We start from the raw sequence: 19,047 nt of genomic DNA on the forward strand, positions 1-19,047 counted from the left end.
AAGCAGCCGTGGTGTGAGTTTCTAGAAACTGCCTCCAGGTTCCTGAGATGAGGGGGGTGCTACACAAACCGGACGACATCCCGGATCACCTCTCGAGAAGACGAAGCCAGTCAAAGCAGGGTGTGCACGGGAATCGGCGAGGAGACGGCGGCTACTAGCCGCTCCCACTGGACCACGCAACGGTGATGGGGGAGGGGTGCCAGGGGCGAGGCCCCAGAATGGCCTGGACAGGCACAGCCGGCGGCACTGGCCCACGACACACCTGTCCAGCCTGAGCGCCCGCTGCTCCCACGTGGCACGCACTCCCTGCTGCCTCCCCCTCCCCGACGGGCCCTGACCATCGGCTCAGGACCGTGCCGTGCATCACATGCCCGCCCTGTTTCCAGCACAGAGCGAAGGGTCGGGCTCACAGGCACAGATGACCGCGTCCACACGCAACACATGTCGGATCTCGCAGTGGGGTCTGCAGCACAGAGAGGCTGCCAGCCCAGCTCTGGGGTCGTCCATGCAAGGAGGGGGTCCTGTGATGCACTGAACGTCTGTGTCCCCCCAGATTCTTATGCTGAAGCCCTAACCCCCGTGTGATGGAACGTGGAGGCAGGCAGGGTTCGCTGAGGTCCTGAGGGTGGGACCCCGTGATGGGGTAAGTGTCCCTGTAAGAGAGATACCCGAGGGCTTGTGCACACTGTCCCCACCATGAGCACTCGGCAGGAAGGCAAGGCCTGCAGCCAGGAAGGGTCCTCACCAGGAACCACCACGTGGCCCCCTGACCTCAGACTTACAGCCTCCAACAGGGAGAAAATAAATGTCTGTTGCTTAAAGTGCCCGGGCTGTGCCATCTGCCATGGCGGCCCGAGCGCGGAGGCAGATTTGGTCCCAAGGGCTGGGGGCCACTGCGACAAGCCCCTGCCCGTGCGGACGCGGCTTCAGAGCGGGTGATGGGCATAGGCTGCAGCCAGGAATCTGGGCACTGAGGGTGACTATGGGGAGGACTCCGGTGGAAGCCAAGAGCATCTTCTGGAAGGTGGAGGAAAGGTGGGCCTCACCACAGAGCGCAAGGAGTTTGGCTGAACCGTGTCCTTGTGTTGGTGGCACATGGCTGTTCAGCAGAAATTGCTAAGCGGAGTTTGGAAAGAGCGACTTGCGATAAAATGCGAACCAAGGATGTGCTTCGGGAAGGAAGTGTCGGTGTTACGGACCCCTGGTCTCGTGCAATGAGGAGGCCTCACCTCCATGGACTTCCTCCCAAGAGCCCAAACCTAGGTCTCTTCATGAGACACGTCAGACAAGCCTGGCCCGGGGACGGCCACGGCCACCAGTGCTCACAAGGTTGCGGGAAACAGAGAGAGACCAGGATGCTGTCCAGAGCAGAGGAGGCAGGGGTAACCAAAACCAAGGCGGGGCCTGGACTGGACGTCAGCGGGCAGATGAACGGCGCAGCCAAAGGACGACGGTACAAGCCCACAGCAGGTGTGTCCAGCGGAAGATGTTCGAGATGACGGAAAACATGCACATGGGAGCTCTTGTCCTGTTTTTGCAAGCCTCCTGCAAACCAAAACTTAATCCAAAATGAACAGTTGGCATGAAAGAAGGTTCCAGTATCACCCTGGACGAGATACTTACTCCTTTCTCACTTCCTTCGTCTATAAAGTTGGGATAGTAATAGTCCATACTGGGTTTTTTTACAGCTTGTTTTAAGAATTAAATGAGTCAGTGCTTGGCACGTAGTAAGGGCTCACGCAAGAAAGAAACGTGAAAAAAAGGAACGGCGACAGGAACAAGGGAGCGAGCCGAAGTGGCTATGTCGACGTCGGATGCAGGCGACCAGCTGGCGGCCCGCCCGAAAAGGGCCCCGACGACACAACGTGCAGACACAGCGTGGAGAGCCTGCGGGCTGGGTCCCAGAGCCACAGAAAAGCGAATCGAGCGAGTGCTTTGGTTCCCTGTGCACACGGCAGCCTGCGGGGTCTGTAGGAGCAGCGGGTCCTACGGAAGTGCACTCACCTGAACGAAGAAACACCTGGCTGCTAACAGTGCTAACCACCATCTGGGCCTCCGTGAATCATAGTCACTGATCACCAATCATACCACACGTAGGAACAACAGAGTCGAGACTTCTTGCAGGAATTACCAAATGTGACATGGACACAAAGCAAACACACACTGCTGAGAACGTGCCTGGCAAGGGGTTAATTCAGCAGCACACAATAACCCTCAGTGTGCTTGCTGCTAAAAGCAGAATGTCGAAATGCACAAAGCAACAGCGGGCCGCACTGGAGGGAGAGCACAGGAGAGTGGGAGTGCGGCTGGAGCCCTCACTCCTACTCGCAGCAACAAGCAGACGCTGAGGCAGAAGGGGCCGCATGGGCCATGGGCCAGGCAGGTCTAATGGACACGGGCACAATGCACCCCCCAGGACAACAGAGTCCTTCTCAAGGACAGGTAAGCATTCTCCAAGATAGGGCGTATTCCTGCGGCATTTAACAAACCTTAGCACATTGTTAAAAACTGAAACTGTACAAACTATACTCACAGACCATAATGGAATTAGAGGTCAGTAAAAGACAAGTAGCAGGAAAATCTGTAAATGTCTGAAAATCTAACATCGCACATCTAAATGACACGTTGTTTGGAGAAACAACTGATGAGATTCTAAAGTACGTTTACGTGAATGAAACGAGAACACGACACCACACTGCGGCATGCAGCTGAAGCAGTGCATGAACACTTCTATTGGAAAACAAGATCTCAAATCATAATCTAAGCCTCCACCTTAAGAAACTAGAAAGAAAGGGGAAAAAATCTACCCAGAGCAAGCAGAAGGAAGGATATATAAAGAGCAGATGTCAGTGAAACTGAAAACAGAAGAACAAAGAGAAAAATAAAAGAAACCAAACACTGGTTCTGTGAAGAGGCCAATTAAACAGTGAACCTCCAGCAAGACTGGCAAAGAAAAGAAAAAACAGAGGACACAAAGTCATCATATCAGGAACGAGAGGCTTCCCCTACAAATCCTGCAGACAGACAAGAAAGGAGCTGTGTGCACAACTGTGTACATAGAACCTTGACAGTTTGTATGGAATGCACCAATTCTACAATCTAGCCGAGTTCTCCCAAGATAAATGACATAGCCTGGGTAATTCTAGGACTCGTGAGGACATTACACTGTTAGTTAAAAACCTCACACACAGAAACATCTAGGCTTAGTTGGTTTTACTGGGTGCAAACGTTTAAAGAAGAAGTGATGCCAATTCGACACCATCTCTTCCAGAAAACAAAGGAGAAGGGGATGCTTCCCAACTCATTTCACTGGGTCAGCATTATGCTGCACAAAACCAGACAAGAACAGCACTGAGAGCTACAGACCAGCATCCCTCATGAATATGGACACAAACTCATCAACAAGACATTAGCAAGCTGAATCCAGCAATACGTGAAAAGGTCAATACATCACAACCAAGGAGGGCTCATCTTAGGGTGTCAGGCTGGTTCAATACTGAAAAATAAATCAACAGAATCTGCCATGCTGACAGTCTAAAGAAGGAAAACCACATGATCATTATCAGTCAATTCAAGGAAAAAGGACCCGAAAAAATTCAGTATCCATTCATGGTAAATCAAGAATAGAAGGGAACTTCTACATCCTGATAAAAGATACCTACAAAAAACCTACAGCTCACCTCATTCTCAGTGGCTAAGACTGAATGCCCTCCCCCAAGACCAAGACCAAGGCAAAGGTGTCCACCTTCATCATCCCACCTCAACACCGTACAGAAGTGCCAACCAGCACAAAACACAAGGAAGGAGACCAAAGGCATACCACTCGGCAAAGACATCAAACCGACCAAATATATAGACAACAGAATATCTATGTAGAAACGCCCAAGGAACTGCAACAAAAGAACCCTCATAAAACTGATGAGAAAATTAATTAAGGTTTCAAGATACAAAATGAATAACTAAAAAAATCAATCACTTCTATGTAATAGCAATGTACGATAGTAAACCAAAATAAAACAAACTTCAGAACTGATATGAAAAGACATACGTAGGTCCGAATCTAATAAAATTAGAAATGAAAGATAGGACATTACTTCTAAGTTTGTTGGAAATAAAAAGGACTGCCAGACAAGACTGTGGACAACTCTACATAGACTGGATAACCGGGACTAATTCCTAGCAACTCACAAACTACCAAAACTGACACAAGAAGAAACAGAAATCTGAACAGACCAGTACTAATGAGGAAATAGAAGCAGTGATAAAACAACAACAAAGAAAAGCACAGGACGGGATGGCTTTGCGGGTGAATTCTATCAAACATTACAAGGCAATTAACACCAATCCTTCCCAAATTCCTCCAAAAAGTTAAAGAAGAGGGCACCCTTCCAGATTCATTCTACAAGACCAGCATCATGGTGGTCCTGTAGCCAGGCAAAGACACCACGAGAAAACCACAGACCAATAACCCTTATTCAACAGACGGGTAAGTTCCTTCCAACTTCACCCACAACACTCAACCTACGAACAGCTACGAACAGAGAGGAACTTCAACATGACAAAGGGCACTTTTGAAAAAACCCACAGCTATTACCAATCTCATTGGTACAAGATTGAAAGGTTTTCCCCCAAGATCAGAAACAAGACAAGGGTGCCTGCTCTCACCACTTCCATTTGATATACTACTAGAAGTTCTAGCCCAAGCGATTAGGCAATAAAAAGAAATAAAAGGTTTCCATATTAGAAAGAAAGAAATAAAACTGTATTTGCAGCTGCCACAATCTAGAAAACCCTAAAAATCTGCAAAACAAACACACATCTGTTAGAGTTAATAAATGAATTCAGGAAGCTGCAAACTACAAAATCAATTATGTAAAACTCAGTTATATATCTATCTACTAGTAATGAATAATCTCAAAAGGAAATTAAGAAAACAATTCCATTTACAACAGTATCAAAAAGAACAAAATACTTAGGAATTAATTTACCCAGGGAGGTAAAGGTGTGTATGTTGAAAACAGCTAAACATTACTAAAAGAAATGAAAGAAGGGGCACCTGGCTGGCTCAGTCAGAAGAGTATGCGACTCTTGATCTCAGGGTTTTAAGTTTGAGCCCCACCTTGTGTGTAGAGATTACTTAAAAATGAAATCTTAAAAAAAAAAAAAAGAAAGAAATGAAAGAAAACCAAAATAAATGGAAGGCATCCCATGTTCAGGGATAGGAAGATTTTAGTGTGGTTAAGACCTCTGAAGAGTCCAAATAATCTTGAAAAAGAAGAACGAAGCTGGTTCTTGAAACATCCTGGTTTCAAAACTTACTAGAAATCAACAGTCATCGGAAAAGAATGGGCTTTATACAGGTAACAACGTGGATGAATCTCACTGATGCCAGGTAAACAAAGCCAGTCTCAGAAGATTACATATTGTAGGATTCCACTCATCAGACATTACTGACAAAAATGGAGAAGGTGTCCATGGTTGCCAAGGGGTCAGCAGTGTGGAGGTGGGTGGTTACAATGGAAGGGCACAAGGGGGATTCTGAGGTGATTAAATTACTTTGTTTTCCAACTAAGGGGCTTAAATTAAAATTCATAGAATGGCACCCCTCATGAAAAAAGGCAATTTTACCATATAAATAATTTTTTAAAAGATTTTATTTATTTATTTGACAGAGAGAGAGACAGCGAGAGAGGGAACACAAGCAGGGGGAGTGGGAGAGGGAGAAGCAGGCTTCCCGCGGAGCAGGGAGCCCGATGCGGGGCTCGATCCCAGGACCCTAGGATCATGACCTGAGCCGAAGGCAGACGCTTAACGACTGAGTCACCCAGGCATCCCTGGGTAATACTTTTAAAGTAAAATATAAAAAAGCTCCTGGGAACATTCTGTACTTTATCTGTACCTTACTGTGACAGCAAGTGCATGTGTGCACATCTATCAAACGTGTCTACAGCACTAGGTGGGGGTGAAGGTGGGGGGGTAATTTTATTGCTGACCTCCTTTAGAACTGAAGGCACACAGTGATAAAAGGAAACTGGCTTGCATTTGGTTTCATTATTGATTTAACCCTCTCCAAAGAGGACGCACCATCTTAGACCTGTGCCCGGCGGGGACAGCTGCACGAGTCTGCCCCTGGTACTCCGGCGGTCGTAACACTGTATTTTTTACGGGGATGCATTCTGCTGCAGGTTAACCACCCTCAGGAGAACACTGTTTTCTAAAACCCTCTTTGGACTGTAGACTTCCGCAGACTAGCACAGAGAACGCACAGGTGCAGAGCCGGCCCACGGAAAGTACTGAATCGATGTCAGCTGCTCTGGCTACAACAACTGCTGTCACTACCGGAGCCAGGAGCTGTCCTCACCCGTGAAGTACGATGCACCAGAACCCCAGACGCAGCCAGACTCCCGCGGTCTAAATGCCGTCAGGCTTCTGAGACCCAGAAAATATGCTTGCACGTGTGTCAAAACACGGACAACAGTTAATGCACGGAGATGTTCATCGTAGCTTGCTCTGAACGGCTGAAAACTTGATACAACTCAAACTCCAAAAGTAGATTAATTAACTGTGTTGTGGAACAGACTCTCCATTAATATTTACAAAGAGTCTGTAAAAACATGGGAAAGTGTTAGGTTACAAAGTGAAAAAACAGGGTTTGAATGATGTGCTTCACTGTTTATAAAACATACGTGAATGGAAAAAACACCAAGACTCCAGTGAGAGATGGTGGTTCCTATACATAGATTTAAGTGCAATCTTTCTCAAAATCTCACTAAAACAAGAGTAAACGTTCTCCTCTTTGTTTTCTATACTTTGTACTCCCAAGAGGACAAAGAAAATAAAGGAAGGAACAACATCAAAAGACCTTTAGAAGCTGGAAAGCAGATGGAGGAGTGGTAAATAACCCAAAAAGCTAAATCCTGGGCTGGCAGTGGAAAAGCCAAGAAAATCCTACAGTCTCAGGAATGGGCACCACCAGTAGTCACTTCTGGAAACAGGGAGAGGGTAGGGCTCAAACTGGAAGATTGTCTGGAGGTGGGTTTTCTTGTTTTGTTTTTAACTTTGTAGGAAATAATTACAGTAACTTGAAAAAACGTACAAGGAGGACCATGAGCTCTTCACATAGTCTCCCTCCGTGGTAACAACCGGAGCAAATACAGTTCAGTATCAAACCCAGGAAAGCTGACCCTGGTGCAGCCCGTGGAGGCTCCCACTTGCTAGCCCGCATGAGAACCCACCGTACACGCAGATCTATGTAACCACCGAGGGCAAGACGCAGAACTGGGTCAGCACAGAAGGCCACTCACGCCATCCTCCTGGACACACATACACCCCTTCCCCCCAAAACCCTGACAACCTCCTCTTTTTTCTGGAGGAGACTGCATAAAACTGATATTACTCTTCAAGTGTTTAGAATTCTCCAGGGACACCATGTGGGCCTGGAAATATCTTTTGGGGAAGCATTTTAGTTATGAACTCAATTAGTTAATGCTTACAAGACTAAGCAGATGATCGATTTCATGTTGGTTGAGTTTTGGGAGTCTGGTTTTTGAGGAATTGGTCCGTTGCTCCTAAGGTGACAAATTTGTAAGTATAAACCGTCCGGAGAACTCCCATTATACCCTTTAGATGGCTACGGGATCTAGGGACATCCCCATCTCGTTCCTGATACAGGTGACTGTTTTCTCTTTCCACGTGTGTCTGTTTTGCTAGAAGTTTATTGATTTTATTGCCCTTTTTCAAAGAAGGTTTTGTTTCAATAATATTTTCTACTGTTTCTCTCCTTCCAATTTCATTATTGTTTGCTACTTACTATTTCTTTGTTTCTGCTTGTTTGGGGCTGGAGGCTGGAATAGAAGTTTGAGACCTTCCCCCTTTGAGCGCTATCCACCTCCTCGGCACTCACGGAGCCGTGTCTCATGGATTTAGGTCTGTGCCTTACCATGACCACTCAGTTGTGTTGACTTCTCTTTCGAGACTTCCTTTTTCACACGTGGGCTATTTAGAGGTGCGCCGTCTAATGTGCACATGGGAAGAGATGGTCCCGTTGTTTTCCTGTTACCTCTAAGAGAGCGTGCTCTGTAACTTTGATGCTTCCAAGTGTGTTTCATGACCCCAGACGTGGCCTGTCTTAGTGATGCCCGGGTGCCCGTGGAAGGAGGGATCCACAGAACGCTCCATAAACGCCGGCCGGACCCTGTGGTTGGCGGTGATGCTGAGTTCCTCCGTGACTTCACGCGGTCCCTTCCAGCGGTCCCGCCGTCTGAGCTGAGCTGAGGCCTCGGCCGTGCACGTGGATCGTCTGTTCCTGCTGTCAGTCCTACCGCTTCTTGCTTCGTGTCCTAAAGTTGTGCTGTTTGGTGTGAACACACTCGGGGTCATCATGTCTTCTTGCTACACTGGTCTTCGTGTGATGTCCCTTTTTGTCTGCAACAACCTTCTTTGCTCTCAAGTATATTTTATCTGATATTAGTTAAGACAGCTATGCCTACATGAAGAAATTAATGTGTGAGTGGTGCCCCATCTTTCACCCTTCCCTTTCACCCTACCTAGATGGCTGTGGCCCCAGGGAGCCTCGTCAGCAGAACAGGAGAGGTCTGTGCTTTTATCCACCTGCTCATCGCCATCTTTTAACTGGTGCATCTAGATCATTTCCATTAAAAGTAGTTACCGATTTGCTCCTGCTTAAATCTGCCACGGTATTATTTGTTCTCTGACTATGCCTCTGTTTCTCATTTTTTGCCCTCCTTGGATGCTTTTAGGATTCCTTTGTATTTACTGACAGTGGTTTGGCGTACAGCACACTGTGGAGCCACCTTCGTGGTCCCTCGGCCGGCGGCATGACTGACTGGACGCCGAGGTGAGGAGCGGAAGCGGAGCTGCCCCCGGGGCCCGGCCCCCCACATGCAAGGAGCGCCACCGCTGTGTGCGGCCACGGGCTGCGGACCACCGAGTGCCATTCAGCGAACGCTGGGGGAGGACAGCCCACGCCACTGCCCTCCTCCCCTCTGTCAACCTGTCCTTCTATTGGGGGCGCTCCCTTAGCCGCTCAGCACAGGGTCTCTGTTACTGGCACTCCGAGGACATCTGGCTTCTCTGCTGGCCCTGAAGCTCACGGTCCCTGGCGGACAGCTTGTTTCAGAGCGTGAAGGACGGCCTCCGTGGTCCCCGAGGCCAGCTCCACGCTGCTCCAAGTGGCGTCCCCGCGCACGGGGCAGCGTTTCTCTGCAGCTCCTTTCAAGACTCTGTCTCTAAGTTCATATTAATCAGGATGTGCCGCGTGTGAATTTCCCCGGCTGTACTTGGGTGTGCGGTTCGCCCGGCTTCTTCAGTCTGTATGTTCATGCCCTTCACTGCATCCGAGGAATTTTCAGGCATTGTTTCTTCAGATATTTTTCCAGCTCCAGTCTTTCTCTTGCCTCCAGGGCTCCAATTAATGCATGTTTATCTCCGGGGCCCCGATCCCAGCGGCTCCGCTCCCGTTTGTCAGCTGTCAGCCTGTTTCCTGCATCCTTCTAACTGATGCCATCTGTCCGTCTGCCTCGGAGGTCACGACTCCGTCCCCGGCCCACTGCTGAGTCTGCCCTGTGAAGTCTGCATTTCTGGTGGCTGGATTTTCCAGGTATACAAAAATTTCTGTTGGGCTCTTCTTCTTTTCTTTTTTAAACTAATTTCTCCTTTGTCGAGGTTTACCATTTTTTCATTTGCTTAAAGATTGATAACTGTTCGCCGACGCGTTTTTACGACGGCTGCTCCACGATCCTTGTCAGATAATTCTACCGCCCACGCCACTGCCCTGCAGCCGGTCTTCTCTCGTTCACGTTACGACAGCCTGGCTCTGGGCAGGATCGGAGATGTTTTACCATATCCTGCAACCGAGTTCATCTGCGTTTGGCGGGTAGCCCCGTGTAGACGCAGTGCGAGTCCAGGAAGCAGGTGCAAGTCCCGCTACCCGTGGGCCCTGCTCACGCAATGCTGGCAGAGGTGGACCCTGCACACAGTGGGGTCCCACGGACACGAGGGATGGGAAAACAAGGGCCACCCTGCTGCTACAGGTCGGAGTGCAGGCTTCCTGCTGAGCCTTCTGAGCCTGGGGCGGTGGGAGGCGGGGAGCAGGCCCTGCGGTCTTGCTACAACTCTCGGATGCAGGGAAATCTGGGTGGCGGCGGCTCCTGCCCAGGGGGCCACAGAAGGCCGGCTGCCCTCGCCCTGCTGACAAAGCTGGCACTCTGCCTGCTCTGGGGGTGCAGGAGGTGGGTCCCCACTGGCCCGGCTGACACGGGCTGTGGGGCCCGAGTGCCCCTGCTGGTGGTCGTGGGGCGGGGGTTGTCAGAAAGGCTCTCCCTCGAGCCTCCCAGGTGTGTGCCTGCAGCTGGTCCAGGTCAGAGCCTCTGCAGCTCCTGGTCCAGGGGCTCGGGGAGCTCACCACCACGCTGCTCAAGTCCCAGGGCCCCACGTGGGCCGCCTTCGCTCCCCTTCCAGGTCTTGCCCGCCTGTGTGTCATGCCAGGTTTGGAGTCACAAGGGGAGGGCATGCCAGAACGGGATGACTGACCAGAAGGGGGCACGGAGATCTTTGGAAAAGCCAGCATCTCTGTGTTTTCTGTCACCCTTTTCTCTCCCTGTCTTAGAAGAACACCAGAGGTTTATTTTCTTGAGAGAGAAAATAGCGGGTCTCTGGGCCGAGGAACACCAGATAAAGTGCAAAGTCACTGCTGTGACCGGGGGCCTTCGGGAAGGTTTCCATAGTGATGCTGAGCTTCCCCGTCCTGTCCCCTCAGTTCCCAGGCATGGCAGCAGCTACGCCTCGCAGACAGGATCTTCCCCAAAGACACGACCAGTCCCGAGGCCCCGTGCGGTGGCCCAGCAGAGCCCTCCGGGCCCCACCTGTACCGTGAGCAGATGGCCGGGCCCACCACACTCTTGAGGACAGCATCCAGCACGAGAGAGCAAGGTCTGGTTTACACCGGCCACGCTGACTTGACCACGGAAGCAGCCAAGAGAGAAGAGGCCGCCCGGAGAGAAGAGAGCTGCAGAGCGGACACAGTGTGCTCGTGAAGCCTCAACAAGGCATCTGAAGTATAAAAGGATATTCAAGGAACAACCACCAAACAACAAGAAATTTTAGGAAACATCACTGTAGAAATACAGTAAGAACAGGATGATAAATCTGAGAATATGTTACAGAAAGTAGAATAAAAAGATGGAAAATAAGACCAAAAATCTTTTTAAAACAGAGCACGAATTCAGGAAGTTCAACACCCAAATGATACTAGTCTCAGAAAGAAGAACTAGAGAAACCGAAGAGAAGAAATAATCCGGGAACAACCCAAGAGAATCCCCAAGGACTGGAGGGCAGGGTCTCCGGAGGCCGCTGAGCGCCCTGCACAGCACAGGAGCACAGGCCCGAGCAGGTCCCTGCAGCAGGTGGCAACAGGCATCAAGGACAAGACGCTTAGGCCCCGAGAGAGACGGACAGAGGCACACCCCTCCACCGCCGCATGTCTCTGCAGCCTGGCACCCAGCCCTCGGGAGAGGCCACCAAGCTCCAGCCTGCGGAGCAGGGGCTTGGCAGAGGGGCCCAGGCTTGGTGGTCAGGCCATTGCTCACAGGGGTGCCTGTGGCCCAGGAGAAGGAGTCCTGCTGACCAGAGGCTTCCCCGTCCGACTTCCCAACGGAGCTGCCAGTCGGCGGGGAGTGTGAGGCCGCAGAGACTCCTGTGGGCTGGCCCCGGCCTCCCCGGCCTCCCCTGAGACACCCGGTGCTGACCCAGGAGCTCATGGCCTGTGAGCACCAGGGCTGGAGAACTGCCTCACCCGGCGGCACCACCTCTCCACCAGGACCACTCGCTGAGGCCCACGGCCCCAGGTCTGAAAGGAGGAGGCATCGGCAGGTCTGACACGCAGGGAGGCTAGTTTTGCCCTCAAGGCCTGGGCTGTGGGTGGGGGCCGGGCTGCCATGGCCCTGTCCAGCGGTGCCCTCGTCTCTGAGATCGCCCAACCGTTCTGGGAGCTCAGGGGGCAGGGCCTGTGTCTTCCTGATCATAGACTCGTGGGTGCACAGAAGACGGGGTGTTCAACAAGGACTTGTTCAATACAAGATTTTTTAAAAAACAAGAGTCTAGCACCTGGCCTTCTGGAAAGGGTGTGGGTGGGACCAGGGGGCACGGTGCCTGCCATCCCCGAAGCAGGGGTCCTGGGCTGGTGGAGAGGGCCGCCTGGGGCTGGGCCGAGAGCAGGGGGAGGGGCCAGCAGGTGCAGCAGAGCCACACGCGACTCCGGGGGACTGAAGTCCACCTGGCCACTGAATGCACAGACCACGCTCAGGATCTGGCTGCCACGTGACAGCAGAAAAGAGAGCACCAGGATTTTTTCCGGTGGAAAGGCCCACAGCAACCATGTCCATCTCTGCGCAGGTTCCCCTGGTTTGCTGGTTAAACAGCAACACTCCGTGTGTGCACAGTTAATGCATCACTTGGACCTCACATCCTCGACCCCACGCACTTCACCTGACGGTGAACTGGGGGGTGAACCGCGGGGTGAACCATGGGGTTGAACTGGGGGGTGAACAGCGGGGTGAACCGTGGGGTGAATCGGGGGGTGAACCAGGGGATGAACAGCAGGGTGAACCGGGGGGTGAACCGTGGGGTGAACAGCAGGGTGAACCGTGGGGTGAATGGGGCGGTGAACCTGGGGTGAACTGTGGGGTGAACAGCGGGTTGAACTGGGGGATGAACAGCGGGGTGAACCGGGGGGGTGAACCGTGGGGTGAACAGCGGGGTGAACCGTGGGGTGAATGGGGCAGTGAACCTGGGGTGAACCGTGGGGTGAACGGCGGGGTGAACTGGGGGGTAAACTGAGGGGTCCGCCCACGCCATAGCAGCTGAGGGGCTGGCAGGGCCTCACAGACCTTGTTTCCTAGCCACTGGTCCCGAGAAAGGGCCGGGGCTGGGGGCTCCCCGTGGCTGTGCTCGGCGGACCCTGGAGCCCGCCCAGCAGGGACCCTCGCCACAGGGCTGTCACGCGTGGTTCCAGCCCTCCCTGGAGCGGCCAGAAACTCGGAGGGCCATGTGCACGCGCCCCGGCAAGTGGTCCACATAATTGCCGACCCAGTTTTGATTAATTAGCCACAAAGGCTCGTCTCCCACAGTTGCTTTCACCAAACGAAACGGTGGGGGCGGGAAGCTTTGATCTTGATGTATGAGATATCACTGATAAAGCCTTTTATTTAAAACTTAAAGATAAATAAAAAGGAATCCACCCAAAGCGTGACAGCCCATGCAAATGAGCGCAGCCAACAGCAGACCAGGGCCTGGACGGCACGCCCGCATCCCTCACACGCTGCCGCCTCCCCGCTGACCCCTGGGTCCCCATCCCCGCCTGGCCCACCGCCAGAGCCCCCCATGGACACCGGTTCTCGCAGCACCTCTGCCGTGCTTTGGCAGCCCCACGCTGCTGACATGATTTTATGCGAACGACGTCCCCCCTGACCCCCATTACGCTGTAACATCCAGGAAGACAGACAAGATGTGCCCCTGCTCACCCTGCTTTGTCCCCATGCTCAGCCCGGGGGACACCCACAGCACACACTCGCATCTGAACAAGTCAGAGGATAACAAACGGGCGACTGCGGAATCGGGGGGGTCCCCAGTGACACTATTTATGAGGCCAAGGTCCTGACATGAGAGAGGCTCCGGAAACGACGGGAGAAACCTGGAACCCAGAGGGGGGCCATTCCTGCACCCACACACTTCCCATGGGGGAGTCCACGGCTGACACATCATGTCGCACCGGTTCTCACAACCCGCAAAGGAGGGCTGCCCGCCCAGCGCAGACGAGCAAACAGCCCCAGAGCGGGACACAGGGCCTGACGAGCTCACGCCCCAACCCCCAGCATGTCACCAAGCAGCAGGGTGCTCACCCAACCCCGCCTCCCCAACCCGCCGAAGCTCCTGAGGATGGGAAACCGGGCGCCCTGTGCCTGGCCGGCAGCAGGCGCTCAGAGCACCCCAGAACCCAGGCTGCTTGGCCTGCACTCACATTGCACCCAGAGATTCTGGGGAGACGCCATCTATTTGCCCATCGGCCACTTTCCAGTAACAAACTGAAACAACAGGGCCAACTGGGGGAGCCAAGGGGAGCTGGGAGTAGGCCCTCAGAGCTCCACCAAGGTGTCCCTGAAAACCTCCTCCTTCAGGACCTGCTACCTCTCCCGGCCCAGGAGGTGGGCGGCGTGCTGCGTCAGGACAGGGTCAGGAGGATCGGGAAAGCCTCTGGGGAAACAGGCGTGTTCTGAGCAGGCCGGACACACGGACTGAAGGTGGCCTGGCTGACATTCGGGAAGCGCCCTGTGAGCAGCTCTCTCCTGAAACAAGGCCGTTTGTGCCCGGCTCCGGACAAGGCCCTGCTGCCCCGCGCAGACGGCAGAACCCGGCACACCCCTCAGTGCTGGGGGCGCAGAGCCTAGTGTCCATGCAGGACTCCGAGTGGACGGAGCGCGATTCGGGAAGGCAGGCCCGGAGGCCGCCGGTGCTGACGTACCTGAGCGAGCCCGCCTCCTCCCTGGACAGTGGGAAGCTCTGCTCGGCGGTGCTGGACTGAGACTGTAGCATCTTCACCTCCATCTCCAGCTGCGAGGAAGCACAAGCAGGTCAGCGGGAGGGGCTGCGGCCGCCCCGCCCCACCCGCCCCCACGGGCCCCGAGACCGGAGATCCTGCGCCCGGCTCCCAGGGGGAGGGGGTGACACTGGGGGCAGAGCCGCCGTCTCCTGGGCTACCCTGTGCCCCGGGGACCTGGGGCGGCCGGACCTCACAGCCCGCCAGACACAACATCCCTCTCGGCGCCCACCCCTGGGGCGGCAGCAGACACACACTCACTCTGGGGCATGCTGACGGGAAACATCAAAATCTGGGGAAAGGGGGTCCCAGCAGCTGGAAAGAACATAGTCCAAGTTTACCAATGCTTTGATCTGCTTTAATAGTCATGGTATCTTATTTATTTGCTGCTTTGAATTCCCTTGCAGAATGACAGGTGACGCAGACTGCCTGGAAGGGAATGGGGACTGGAGATGCACAAAAGCCGGAGAAGGAGCAGGGAGGGGATTCCTGCCTGTGGTCCAGGTGCAGGAACAGGGGCAGCGGCGGGGGCCTGCACGGGAGCGAGCCTGCAGTCTGCGTACAGCCCCCAGAACTCCTGCTCCCTGAGAGCATGCCTCCTCCCCGACCCCAGCTCCTTGCTCAGGACGCCAGGGCTGTTCCTCGGGGCCCTGTCTCGCAGATGTGGCTCTGCACCCGTCAGTCTGACCGGGGTCAGTCTTTCTGACCGCTGTCCGCTCAGTTCTTGCGCCAGAACGGATGCTCGGTGACCGACCGTGCAACAAGACAGGAAAGCAGGGGGGCGGTGGGCCCCTCACGTGCACCCGGGATGGTCTGCTCTGGCGCAGACATGGGTTTCGAGGCTCCTGTGGGAATCTCAGATGGTGGGGGGCTCTGAGTGCCCCCGAGTTCGCAGCGTTCAGCCTGTGTCATGTGAGAGAACAGGAAGGCCGGCAGAGGTGGCAGGGGGCCTTCGTCTTTCACAAGGCTTTCCTGCAGGTGCAGCCCCGTGGGTGGCGGGCTCACCACCAAGAACGTGGACCTGTCAGCCTTCACCACTCCTCATCACACAAGACCCGGTCCGCGGGGCGGACGTCCCCGAGGGGCTCTGACAAGTCAGTGCTCGTTAGAAATGACCTTAGTCGGCTGCAGAAAGAAGCATGGGTGTGAGCTGACCAGTGTCTCAAGCTCCAGAGCCCCACAGAAGCCCCTGAACGGGACAACGACCATGACAGTCTGGTGAGTGCTGCAGGGGGAGCTGACGGGGTGGGGGTGCAGGGCAGACACGAGTCTCCCTACCTCATCGGGGGGTGGCCTGCACACAGCTCCCGCAGCGGCCCCTCCCCGCAGCCGCCTGTCCTGATGCCCCAAAGGAAGGCCACTCGACCTCCCCACCCGACTGCACGCCAGGGGGCAGGTGATTTCAGGAAGAGACCTCCTGTCACACCCACCCAAAGGTCCAGGCTGGGAATGACGTGTCCAGTCCGCGTCTGCGGACCCGCCTCACTACCCTCTGGGCCGCACGGCTGAAACCCCTGCCCCTTCACCGGGGCGGCCGAGAGCTCCCCGTCCTGCACCAGCACGTGGACGATGCCGCTGTCCTGAGCTGGGCACCAACAGCGTCTGTGGGAAGGGTGCTGACAGATCAGCGTGGCCCGGGGCTGAGGGAGCAGAGTGTGTCTCCACGTGTCTGCCTTCCTGGGCCTGAAGGAGCAGCCTTCTCGAAAACATCCTCTCTAGGCTGTTCCTGGAAACGTCCCCCTGGGGCAGCTTACTTAGGACTTCTTGGGCCCGAGGCGTCCAGTCTGTATGAAACCCTGATACTAATCATCGAGGTCACATACGTGGGTGACCCCCATCCTGCTGGTCGTGGAGAGCAAGCTCGAGTGGGAGTGGCCTCCACGAAGTCCCCAGAGGAAAGGAGAGAGTCAGAGTCCCGGCACATGCCCGCCAGTGCCCACTGGCCACAGTCCCCCTGCACAGGGCAGGCATGAGGCGACCCCGCCGCAGCACCACAACGTGGAGCAAAGCCTGCTCATACTCGCGGAGAAGCGGCGTCCACCGTGGCCGGGGCCCTTCCTGCTCCTCCCACACATATACCTCCCTGAACTGGCCAGGCTCCCCACTCCTTTCTGACACCGCCCCGATGCTTACGCAGGAGCTGGTGGTCCCTGTGTCCTCTTCCTGGCCACAGCCAAACAGGCCAGTGGACACACGGACCTCGCTGGACCAGGCCGACTCTCCTGGAAGGACACAGAACCAGCCCGAGCGCAGTCTGGGCTGATCCCTCTCCGTGTCCTGAGCAGAGCAGGCTCACACCTCACAGCTCCGAGTGCTCGTGCAGCAAAGCCGGTCTGCAGAGCCGCAAGACAGGATGCTCCGCAGGGACGTCACGGTCCCGGCCCAGGCCTGCTCCCCTCCCCCCGCGTGCTGTGAACGCTATGCAGCCTCAGGACCCGAGGGTCAGATGTGGGACACAACGCGTACACACCCCAGAGGCCTCGGCAAAAGCACCCTAGTCACCCCGGCGCTAGCTGCAGCCACCTGGAGCCGTCCGGCCGTGCGGCTCCAGGACGGTCTGTGCTTCCGCCTGCAAATAGGAATCGGCTCGTCCCCTAACTTAGCTCTTCACTTACTGTTAGAAAAACGGTAAGACAGCCTCACCTTGTTTGGTACTCTGGTTTTCTCACTTAATCTATTTTTTTTTTTTTTTAAGATTTATTTATTTGAAAGAGAGAGAATGAGAGAGAGAACACATGAGAGGGGGGAGGGTGAGAGGGAGAAGCAGACTCCCTGCCGAGCAGGGAGCCCGATGCGGGACTCGATCCCGGGATTCCAGGATCATGACCTGAGCCGAAGGCAGTCGCTTAACCAACTGAGCCACCCAGGCGCCCTTTAATCTATTTTGGAGAGATTTCCAAACCAGCGTGGAGACAGCCTCCTGGGTCATGTCTGCGGCCCCGTGAACTCCCACCTCTCGCTGACCCGTCTCCAGGGACGAAGGTTTGCGCGGCTTCCCACCCGACTGCATGAAGTCAACGCCGTGGCGAGGCCGCTCTTGCATGCGCTGGTCCCCCCGCCGGCCCCCAACGTCCCCATACGAGGATCCCGAGGCGCGACATCCCCTTGCCGTCACCAAGTTCTGCGTCTGCTTCTGACTTCCTCCTCCATCCACCATCCTGTCCGCGACAGTTCCAGGGTCCTTCCTCTCTCCCACCCCATCCCTGCCCTCAAGCACCTCAACAAAACAAAAACCGAAACCTTTTCAGAAAACACTGGGATTGGGTTAAATGCTCGGACCGGGGAGTCAGCGTGTGAGCACGCGGCCACCTGTCTGGCTCACGGGGGAGCCTCAGCCTCGCGCACGCGCCGGGGGTGGCTGGCGGGGGCTTCTGTGTACCCCGCTCTGCTGCTCTTGCACGCGGGTGCGCTTTCTCGTCTCGTCGGTGTCTGTGCGTGCAGGCCTCAGCACTCCTGCCCCGACCCGTGCCCGCCGCTCGGGCTGCTGCAGCGGCTCTCAGCCAGCGGGCTCGGCGCTGTCACGTCCGCTGCGAGAGCGACGGCCCCCTCCCCTGGGCCCGGGGCTGCCCCCCACACCAGGAGCCCCGGACGTCCCGAGCGGTCTGCGGTGTCCCTGGAGCGGAAGTTCGTAGCGTCCTATTTACAGCATGTCAGTTTGGGGTTGAAATAGACACACTCTATTATGCTGAGAAATTATCCATATGTTCACGTTTTATTAAAACTAACGTTGGGTTTTTGTCCAACGCCTTTCAGCAAATACGGAGCACTCGCCCCACAAACAATCCAGGAGCCCAGTGCGGGGGAAGCCGTGGGGCGCGGCTGGGCTGCGGGCTCCGTGCCCGAGCCGTGGGCAGCCTGAGCCCCTGCGCGCAGGGCGCCCACACAGCAGTCGTCGCTCACCGCCCAGCAGCCTCCCCCTCCGAGCTCCGGTCAGCGCGCGCGGCACGCACGGGGTCCGTGTTCGGACGGCCTCACAGATTCCCCCCCAAAACTGCCTCAGCCCGATGCGACTGGTTTCTGCTGCTTCTCTCGGGGGGAGGGCAGGGCGGCCACTGGGCAACACCTGTATTTCACCTCTAACGTTTCTATCACTTCCGGAGTCGAAGTATTCGTTTCATTCAGATTTTTATCTCAGTTGAGCTGTGGTACGACTCACGTCTATTCTTTTGAGATTTACATACGTGTTTGCTCTATTCCCTACCGTCGAGGCGCGGCTCACGAGGGTCCAGTGCAGGAGCCCCAGCCCCGGGACCACGTGCGTGTCCGCACCTGCGGGGTGCTGCTGAGCAAGCCCCGCACGCCCTCCCCGCCAGAAACTCTGCTTCTCCTCAGCCCTCACGTGGGGGGGGGGGTGCGTCTACTCATTTTTCACTGGGACTGTGGGGGATTCATACATTGAACTGGCTTTATTTCGGGCACGGGCACTTGGATTTATT

General features: G+C 54.9%; 1 protein-coding gene across 6 annotated transcripts in view; it reads right to left on the reverse strand.

Annotated features, from left to right (window-relative positions):
- Positions 1–19,047, reverse strand: part of MAD1L1 (mitotic arrest deficient 1 like 1) — a 319,048-nt gene that overhangs the window by 94,335 nt on the left and 205,666 nt on the right. For all 6 annotated transcript variants that reach the window (XM_032394014.1, XM_032394012.1, XM_032394015.1 and 3 more), the window contains one exon: positions 14,537–14,625. In XM_032394014.1, coding sequence (XP_032249905.1) covers positions 14,537–14,625 — 89 coding nt within the window. The remainder of the gene's footprint in view (positions 1–14,536; positions 14,626–19,047) is intronic.

Source organism: Phoca vitulina, unplaced genomic scaffold (genome assembly GCF_004348235.1).
Source record: "Phoca vitulina isolate PV1807 unplaced genomic scaffold, GSC_HSeal_1.0 scaffold79, whole genome shotgun sequence".
NCBI lineage: Eukaryota > Metazoa > Chordata > Mammalia > Carnivora > Phocidae > Phoca > Phoca vitulina.